The following is a 10,226-nucleotide window of genomic DNA, read 5'->3' on the forward strand; positions in this document are numbered from 1 at the left end:
TAGATCCCTGTTCTCTCTCCCTCCCTCTTTCCCTCTCTCCCAACCTCTCATGCCCCCCACCCTCCTCCCCTCCCACCCCCCCACATGTAGGGTGATGCCTTTCAGGAGGGGTCATCTAAATCTATCAAATCATTAGGAGTAGGGACTAGGCCTTCTCTCCTGTCTCTAGGTTAAGGGAGTATCACTCCATGGGGGATGTGCCCCCAAAATCTTTCTGTGCACCAGGGATACATCCTGGTTCCACTGTTCCAGGTCCCTTAGACTGCCCAGGCCTTCTAGCTGAAACTGATATTCAGGGGGTCTGAGTTGGTCCAATGCTGGATTCCCAGCTATCAGTCTGGGGGCACTTTAGTTCTTCCTTGTTCAGGTCAGCTGTCTCTATGTGTTTCTGCAGCATGGTCTTGTCCTCCCTCTCTGCATCTGGATTCCAGTTTGGCTCAGTGTTTAGCTGTGGGTGTTTGCTTGTTTCCATCATCTACTAGATTAGGGCTCCATGATGCTGGATAAATTAGTTGTCGATCTCATTATCAGGGAAGGGTATTTATGGTAGCCTTTCCACTGTTGTTCAAATTGTTAGTTGAAGTCAGTCTTATAGGTCTCTGGACATTTCTCTAGGTTCAGATTTCTATTTAAACCTATAATGGCTCCCTGTTTTATGGTCTCTCTCTCAATCTCTCTCTCTCTCTCTCTCTCTCTCTCTCTCTCTCTCTCTCTCTTCGGCTATTCCTTCACTGACTCAATCTTCCTAGTCCCACATGCTTTCCTCTCCTCCTAGTTTTCTCTTCCTCCTAGTTCCCTCTCCACTCACATCACCCCCTTCCCCATATGCTCAGGAGATCTTGTCCCTTTCCCCTTCTGTGAGGGACCTTGGAATCCTCCTTGTATCCTGGTTTCTCTGGAGGTGTGAATTATAGGCTGGTGATCCTTTGCTCTGTGTGTAAAATCCATATATGAGTGAGTACATACCATGTTCCTCTTTTTGTGACTGGGTTACCTCATTCAGGATGGTTTCTGCAAGTGCCATCCACTTGCCTGCAAATTTCAAGATACCATTATTTTTTCCAGCAGAGTAGTATTCCATTGTGTAAATGTGCCACATCTTCTTTATCTATTCTTCAGTTGAGGGGCATCTAGGTTGCTTCCAGGTTCTTGCTATTATAAATAATGCTGCTATGAACATAGTTGAGCACATGTCTTTGTTGCATGGATGTGGATCATTTGGGTATATGCCTAAGAGGGGGATTGCTGGGTCTTATGGTAGACTGGTTCCCATTTTCCTGAGGAACCGCCATACTGATCTCCAAAATGGCTGTACGAGTTTGCACTCCCACCAGCAGTGGAGGAGTGTTCCCCTTTCTCCACATCCTCTCCAGCATGAGTCATCATTGGTGTTTCTTTTTCTTTTTCTTTTCTTTTTTTAAAGTATAAGTCCCATTTATTTTTCCAAGGTGTTTTTTACTTCTGTCTTCACAAAGCCATCTCTTTACATGGGTTTTGGAGGAGGTCGTGGCGCAGCACCAGCAGGTCTAAATCGTGGCGGGGGTGTTCGGTCCTTCCGGGCTTCTCGAGATCGATTCCTGACTACTTTGCTATGGATGGCACAGCTCAACCAGTAGTGCAGCTTTACATAGAGCTTGGGAAGCACGTAGGCGTCGAAGACGCTTGCTTTGGATATGTCCCTGACCGCAGCGGCCTCCACAATGTTGCGGATGACGAACTTCTTAATGGCCTTGTCCTTGCGCACGCACCGGGCGCAGTTCGTGCAGCGAATGGGCTGCACGTGGCCGTGGCCCTTCTTGGCATGACCATTGTTCCTCCTTTTTTTGGTCATCTTGGAGCCAAGACCCAAAAAGAGCCATCATTGGTGTTTCTAATTTTAGCCATTCTGTTAGGAATAAGATGGTATCTCAAAGTTGTTTTGACTTGCATTTCTCTGATAGCTAAGGATGTTGAGCACTTTCTTAAGTGTCTTTCAGTCTTTTTGCTTTCCTCTAATGAGAGTTCTCTATTCAGTTTTGTACCCCATTTTTTAAATAGGGTTATTTGGTGTTTTGTTGACTAGTTTATTGAGTTCTTTGTATATTTTGGAGATCAGCCCTCTGTCAGATGTAGGATTGGTGAAGATCTTTTCCCAGACTGTGGGCTGCCGTTGGTCTTGTCAACTGTGTCCTTTGCCTTATAGAAGCTTCTCAGTTTGAGGAAGTCCCATTTATTAATTGTTGCTCTCAGTGTCTGTGCCCCTGGAGTTATGTTCAGGAAGCGGTCTCCTATACCAATTTGTTCAAGGGTACCTTCCGCTTTCTCTTCTAAGTGGTTCAGTGTGGCTGGATTTATGTTGAGGTCTTTGATCCATTTGGACTTGAGTTTTGCATGCAATAGACATGGGTCTATCTGCTGTCTTCTACACACCATCATCCAGTGTGCCAGCACCATTTGTTGAAGATGCTTTCCTCCTTCCATTGTATAGTTTTAGCTGTTTTGTCAAAAAATCAGGTGTTCATAGATGTGTGGGTTAATATCAGGATTTTCTATTCCATTCCATTGGTCTACCTGTCTATTTTTGTGCCAATACCAGGCTGTTTTCAGGACTATAGCTCTATAGTAGAGCTTGAAGTCAGAGATGGTGATGCCTCCTGAACTTCCTTTAATGTATAGGGTTGTTTTGGCTATTCTGGGTCTTTTGTTTTTCCATATAAAGTTGATTATTAACCTTTCAAGGTCAGTGAAGAATTGTGGTGGGATTTTAATGGGGATTGCATTGAATCTGTAGATTGCTTTTGGCAAGATTGTCATTTTTACTATATTTATCCTACCTATCCAAGAGCATGGGAGATCTTTCCATTTTCTGGTATCTTCTTTAATTTCTTTTTTTAAAGTCATAAAGTTCTTATTATATAGGTCTTTCACTTGTTTGGTAAGTGTTACCCCAAGATACTTTATGTTGTTTGTGGCTATTGTAAAGGGTGATGTTTCTCTGATTTCTTTCTCAGCCCCTTTATCATCTGTATATATTAGGGCTACTGATTTTTTTTTTTGAGTTTATCTTGTATCCTGCTAGTTTTCTGAAGGTGTTTATCAGCTGTAGGAGTTCCCTGGTAGAGTTTTTTGGGTCGCTTATGTAAACTACCATATCATCGGCAAATAGTGACAATTTGACTTCTTCCTTTCCAATTTGTATCCCCTTGATCTCCTTTTGTTGTCTTATTGTTTTAGCTAGAACTTCAAGTATAATATTGAAGTGATATGGAGAGAGAGGGAAGCCTTGTGTTGTTCCTGATTTGAAAGGAATCGCTTTAAGCGATTCAGTTTGATGTTGGCTGTTGGTTTACTGTTTAGGTATGTTCCTGTTAATCTCCTGATCTCTCCAAGACCTTTATAATGAAGGGGTGCTGAATTTTGTCAAAGGCTTTTTCAGCATCTAGGGAGATGATCATGTGGTTTTTCTTTTTCAGTTTGTTTATATGGTAGATCATGTTGATAGATTTTCATATGTTAAACCATCCCTGCCACCCAAGGATGAAGCCTACTTGGTTATGGTGGATGATTTCTCAGATGTATTCTTGAATTCGGTTTGCCAGTATTTTATTGAAAACTTTTGAATAATGTTCATGAGGGATATTGGTCTGTAGTTTTCTTTCTTAGTTGTGTCTTTGTCTGGCTTGGGTACCAAGGTAATTGTGGCCTCGTAAAAAGAGTTTGGTAATGAACCTTTCATTTCTATTGTGTGGAACAATTTGAGGAGTATTGGTATTAGCTCTTCCTTGTATTTCTGGTAGAAATCTGCACTGAAGCCATCTGGCTTTTTTTTTTTTTTTTTTGGAAGGCTTTTGATGACTTCTATTTCATTAGGGGTTATATAGGTCTATTTAAGTTGTTTATCTCTGTTCTTGATTTAATTTTGGTAAGTGATAGTTATCCAGAAATTTGTTCATTTCCTTTGAATTTTCAAATTTTGTGGAGTACAGGTTTTCAAAGTATGACCTGAAAATTGTCTGGATTTTCTCAGTGCCTGTTGTTATGCCCCCCTTTTCATTTCTGATTTTGTTAATTTGCATGCTCTCTCTGTGTTTTTTGGTTAGTTTGGATAAAGGTTTGTCTATCTTGTTGATTTTCTCGAAAAACCAACTTTTTGTTGCATTGATTTTTTTTGTATTGTTTTCCTGGTCTCTCCTCAGTCAGGGACCGGGCAATGGGGGTCAAAGATCAGGCTCCAACAGAGGCCCGATGATGACTGTCAAAGATCCGGCAGGTAGTGACACAGGATAGTCCCGTGGGGATAGGCTGATCTCTGGCCAGGGTCCAGAACTCAGGCAGAGGACCTCTAACAGGGGCCCGGTGATGGGGATCCCCATAAATTAATTTTTTTGCTACTTCATAACTATAATTTTGCTACTGTTGTGAACTGCAATGTAAATATCTGATATGCAAATCTGTAAAAGAGTTGTTAGACACCCTTCCCCAATGGAGCCATGACCCACAAATTGAGAGCTGCTGGTTTAGGAGGTTTGGGTCTATGATAGACTGGGTTTGTTGCTTTTAGGCCTTCAGCAAGGCAGAAAAGCAATAGATGACATAGAGAAAGCAAGCTGTTTATCCCATGGCAGTTAGAGAGAGGAAAAAAAAATTCATAGGAAGAACCAGGGTCAAGATTCACTCTTCAAAGGCAAATTTCCATAATCCACTTCCTCCTACCAGGACCTGCTTTCCATAGTTCTACCACCTCTACAAAGTCTGTTCAAATCTTCAACCCATCAGTGAATTAAACCATGTATTAGGTCAGAGTCCCCATGAGCTAATTATGCTTCTAAATGCTATCACAGACACACCCAGGGTGTGTTTTACTGATCCCCTAGGTGTCTTTTAATTCAAGCAAGATCACAATTACAATTAATCACCACACATTATCAGAGAAGTGTAAAGAAATGTAACAGACACTCAAGGGCCCTTTTCCTGAAGATTCAGCTCTGTGTAGGACATTTTCATGAACTGGACCCTTACTTCAAACTTACTACAGCCAAGGTCTATCAGAGATTCTAAAACAGCTGACCCACTACCTGCCAAAGCCATCAGTGTAATGATTCCTTGAAGAAAAGCATCTAACAAAGTCAGTATAATCTACTGAAGCAAATTTGTAGACAAGGAAGGCAAGCTTTGGAATGCCATGAACTCTGTAATCTACCCTCCTTCTCTCTCTCTCCTCATCTATCTATCTATCTATCTATCTATCTATCTATCTATCTATCTATCATTTATCAGTAGGTCATACACAAGAGACTAGAAGAGACATATGTCACCCCTTCCAACAGACTGCTGTTTTATGGAAGCTTGAGGATGTCTATGCATTAGTGACTGTGGGTAGAGAAGGGCCATGGGTTTTCATGGCAGGATGAAGGGCTTGAAGGGGCAGCACTGCTCATCAGAGTAAGAAGCAGCCCAGAAAAACCTCATGGCATGCATTGTATATGAAAGGGTTACAAGGGAAGCCCAGAGAATGACTCCTATCCTAGAACCTGGAAATTTTTAGTTGGCAGAGGAGAAGCTTGATTCTAAGTACATGTAAGTTGTCTTCCTGGTTAAGAGTGAGGGCAGGCATAGGATGGTTGGGATGTTTGTACGAGCTAGAAAGAGTAAGGAAAACATAGATTATTAATATGTGACCCAGAGAATCCTGTAGAGCCCTGGAAAGAATCATAGTTGACAAAGAATGCAAATGTCCTCTAGGCCAGCATACACTCCAATGCAGAAGTCTTTTCTCTAGCATTGTTAGAAGACTTCTGATAGAGGAGCAAAGGGACACCCACAATCTTTAAAAGCCTGTTGCAGTGACGGTCTATAGTTCCTTAGTTATTTTTTGTGGTAGCAGTAAAATACCTTGACTTTGGTTCACAATTCTGGAAATAGATCCCATAACTGAGAGACCACACCCTCCACTCACAGCAGGAAGCAGGTAGCAAACTGAAATGGTGATGCTGTAAACTCTCAAATTCTGCCCACAGTGATCTGCTCCCACTAGCAAGTCTTCACCTTCAAAAGTCTACAACCTTCTCAAACAGTGCCACCAGCCAGGGACCAAGCCTTGCAATATGTGAGCCTATGGGAGACACTGTTCATTCAAACCCCTACAGACAAGACTGTTTCTTTAGAAATGGCTGGGGGGGGGGGAAGGAAAAAGAAAAAGACCCAACCTCAGATGCACTAAAAATATACAAACATACTTCAATTTATTAACTAGCAATGTAAACTTGGACTCACAAAAAGAAAATATAACTTTAGACATATCCATATTTAAATTCATGAAAATAAGTCACATATTTGTGTATGAATATATACAGTTAAGGCAGTAAGATTTAACTAAAGCTATGCATAATATATTTGGAAGGATTGCTATTGGACTCCTGATAGAAACAGTGAGCTGTTGCAACAGAAAATGTCCAGAACTTTAACCAGGAAAAGCTTGTGTTTTACTAGCTGGAAGTCCAACATGGGTCCTCACATCTTTTCCTTCTAAGCTGTAGAGGGACCTACCTTTCCTTATTTTGCAGCTATACTGAATTTATCAGTGGGTTTTAGGTTTTCTTCCCACCTATGGGTGGGAAGAGGCACAGGCTTATGTGTAGGAGGTTTGCATTGGTTAAGTCTGCACACAACTCCTTGGCTAGAACTCATTCTCAGGACACATGGAACTGCAATGACCTTGTTGAAAAAGACCAGCTGAGTGGGGCATTGAAGTACACACTCTTGATCCCAGCACTCAGGGTGGACAGGTGGACCTCTGAGAGTTTGAGGTTAATAGTAGGGACACCATAAATCTCAACCAAGCAATAATAACAAAAAATACATGTCGGGGCTGGGGACATAGCTGAGCTGTGGATTGGCTTGTCTAGCATTCCCAAGGCCCTAGGTTCAGGCCCCAGTACTGAAACAGAATGGGTTGGAAACCTGGAAGAGCAGTTAAGACCACTTGCTGCTCTTGCCAACCCTGGTTTGGATTTAGTGGCCACATCTTGTGGTGAACAATCCCAACTACCTGTAACTCCTGTTCCAGGGGAGCAGAACCCTGTGGCCTTCTGAAGAAACCAGAATGCATATGGCATACATAAACTCACAAAGGCACACATATACATGAATAACTAAAAATAATTCTTAAAACAAAAAACAAATAGAAACTCATTGCACATACTGAATTATACTCCAGTCTTTTGAGCTATTAATTAAAGATTTAAAAATTGTTAGTTCCTGATTTAAGTGCTGGCAAATGGCAATGAGAATCAGCCTCAGGCCTTGTCTGGCTGATTTAATCCATCATGTTAGTGGGGCCACTTTTTTTTTTTTTTTTTTTTTTTTTTTTAAGATTTTATTTTTTATTATACAGTATTTTGCCTGTACACCAGAAGAGGGCACCAGATCTCATTACAGATGGTTGTGAGCCACCATGTGGTTATTGGGAATTGAACTCAGGACCTCAAAAAGCGCAGTCAGTGCTCTTAATCTCTGAGCCATCTCTGAGCCCTGTAGTGGGGCCTTTATTTATTTATTTATTTATTTATTTATTTATTTATTTATTTTGTATATGAACCATGTACAGTTTGGTGAGACTTGTGTAAGGAGAATACAAAGTTATTTATTAAAATAAATACTTATGTAGAATGACAAAACATACATTTAAACATGACAAATATCACAAAGTAACATTATAACTGTTAGCATTCAAGCATCTGTACTGGCCTGCTCTTGAGGTTTTGACAGGATACACCCTCAGCTGCAGTCACAAAGAGCACTACCTGTGCCCTCCTCACCCACCCCCTTCTCTCTGCCTCTCTTTCCTTTCTCCCACTTCTCCTGTCCTGAGACCAGTCCCCCCCTTTCTCCTTTCTATGATTCCTTTCCCTATTAAAAAATCCCTCTGCTTGAACCCTACCACACGTCATCTTTCTCTCATGCACCGCTTTTCTTAAATTACAACAATAACATCACATTGTAAAATAGCCAACTTTTTAATGCATAGCTTCAGTACTCCCCACCTACAAATGTGAAGTCTTATTTTCCATAGATAATAGAAAGAAGAACCAATTTTCTAGTGTGACTTAGCAAAATGTATTTACTTGTGGGCAGTTAACAATACCCCCATCAGTAACTCAGAAGCTATCTCCAGTTAATAACCACTTACAAACAAAAACTTAGTTTCCTTCAAGGGGGAGTCTCACTGGGGAAACAAACCACTGTTAATGAATCAGTGGATGACTAACAGAAAATGAAGTCATGGTCATCTTTGAACATTCTTTGTGTCATAGTGTTACACAAGGAAGTTCTATTTTGTTTTGTTTCCCCTACCTTACATATTATGTTTTTCAGTTTTGGGTTTTTATGGGATTCCTGTGTGTGTGAATATGTGTGTCTCTGCAATGATAGGCATATCTTAAGCTTTTCCTTTGGATCTTTTTCTTGATTGGTTGTTTTTTCATATTTGGATTTGTTCATTTTTGATTTGCCTTATTTTATTTATCACTATTCCTTAGATTCCTGTTTGTTTCCCAAGGTGAGACAGAAAGGGTTTGAGTCTGGATGGAAGGGGAGGTCGGGAGGAACTGGGAGGAGTAGGGGGACGGGAAACCATAATCAGAATATATTGTGTGAAAAAACAATCAATTTTCAACAAAAGAAAATGCTTTTCTTTGTGATTAGTGGTTTTGAAAATTTTCAGATTTGTGGCTTATAAGCAATATTAGAAGTGACTGTGTAAGATTATTGTAGAATTTGAGAATGTGTAAGCTAAGGTTTAAGGATAATGAGAGTGGTTTTGCAGTGATTGGTATTCCATCGGTGAAATGACATCACTCTTCAGTTGTGTGATGGCTAGAGAAACTCCTTTTATGCTAGGCATCCATCCTGGTACCCACCAGCCATTTGTCTCTGACTCCAGTCCCTGGAAGATAATTTCCCAGCAACCTTAACTCAGCTATCTCTTCACATACCCGAAAACATACAGCCATTATTATGTACTTGTTATGATATGACAAACTATTTATTTATTGCTTCTGTAACTTGCTCACACAGATACCCAAAGATTGTTCTGAGTCACCTTAACACTTAAACTTGGCAGAAGGGACCAGTTTTTGCTTGTTTGTATTGATGTTGAAGGTCTTCTTGTGGTTTTTGCCTTTAAAAAACCCTTCTCCATGCCCCTCCTCCATGACAATCTTAAATCTGTCTCAGAGAATGTTCAACCTGCTAGCAGCCAATCAATTATCTTTTAATTATAAAGGGGTTGAATCTATGATCTTTTTCTAGGGCTCACAAACTCCTTAACAGTAAGGATACCTTACTGTATATACATAGCATAGCCTAAACTTCCTCACTTTCATAGTAAAGCTTCTGGCCTCCCAATGCACACACATGGGTGCATGTGACATCCCTACACAGGTACACATACATGTGTATGTAACATACAGATACATATATAGGAAAGGCCTGAACAACAGTGGATAAAGTAAGGAATGTATGTAATGAGTATGAAAATGAGTACTATTTGAAGAGCATATTTGGGCCAAATGAATGGATGCATATATTAATTTTTTTAAAAAATTGCATATCTACATCTATGCTTTATTTTGCCAGCAATTCATTTTAAGGTAGGTGTTATCAAAGCAGCCAATATGAGAATGCAATTACCAAACCAAAAGAGAATATTGTGTGATTATAAGAACTCAAGGGCTAATTGCAAGTCCCAGAAATATAAATGAAAATATCATTGTTCTCTGAAACCAATATGAAGTAAATTTGAAAAATAATCTGATGTACATGTAATCACCATCATTTGCAAATAAAATATGCAGAACTTAGTGATCTGGCCAGCTTTCCTTACTCTCCTGACATCTTGGGAAGATGTAAATGCCACACATGTATTTTTTATACCAGGCCTGCAATTAAATAATGTAATTTCAAAAAATTTAATACTGTTTATTTTATTGGACAGTGAAGACAAGTCTTTCATCCCAGGGTCACTTAATGTAAAAAATCAATGTTAATGTCTGCATCTCGATTTATTAAGAGCATGGTTTTTAGTTTGTGTCACCCTTTGCCTGTGGGAAACAATTTTAATACCACTTTTGGGTAAAGGACAAAGTTAGGAGCAGATCGATCTTCAAAAACAATTCATGGAAACAAATTGCACATTATAAATCATTAATGGGCAGGGTACTGTCGAAACAGGAACCTGGATTAACCTC

At 40.1% G+C, this 10,226-nt stretch overlaps 1 protein-coding gene across 1 annotated transcript; it reads right to left on the reverse strand.

The window, feature by feature from the left end:
- Nucleotides 1-1,464: 1,464 nt before the first annotated feature.
- Nucleotides 1,465-1,831, reverse strand: LOC127217049 (40S ribosomal protein S26-like). Its single transcript, XM_051177906.1, has one exon. It carries the CDS (start codon nt 1,829-1,831, stop codon nt 1,484-1,486), a length of 348 nt encoding a protein of 115 aa, XP_051033863.1. The 3' UTR covers nt 1,465-1,483.
- Nucleotides 1,832-10,226: the final 8,395 nt, after the last annotated feature.

The sequence above is a fragment of the Phodopus roborovskii genome, unplaced genomic scaffold (genome assembly GCF_943737965.1).
Source record: "Phodopus roborovskii unplaced genomic scaffold, PHOROB, whole genome shotgun sequence".
Lineage (NCBI taxonomy): Eukaryota > Metazoa > Chordata > Mammalia > Rodentia > Cricetidae > Phodopus > Phodopus roborovskii.

Excerpts from the sequence above, each read along its gene's own strand:
- LOC127217049 (XM_051177906.1), bottom strand. The coding sequence starts at position 1,831 with ATGACCAAAAAAAGGAGGAACAATGGTCATGCCAAGAAGGGCCACGGC.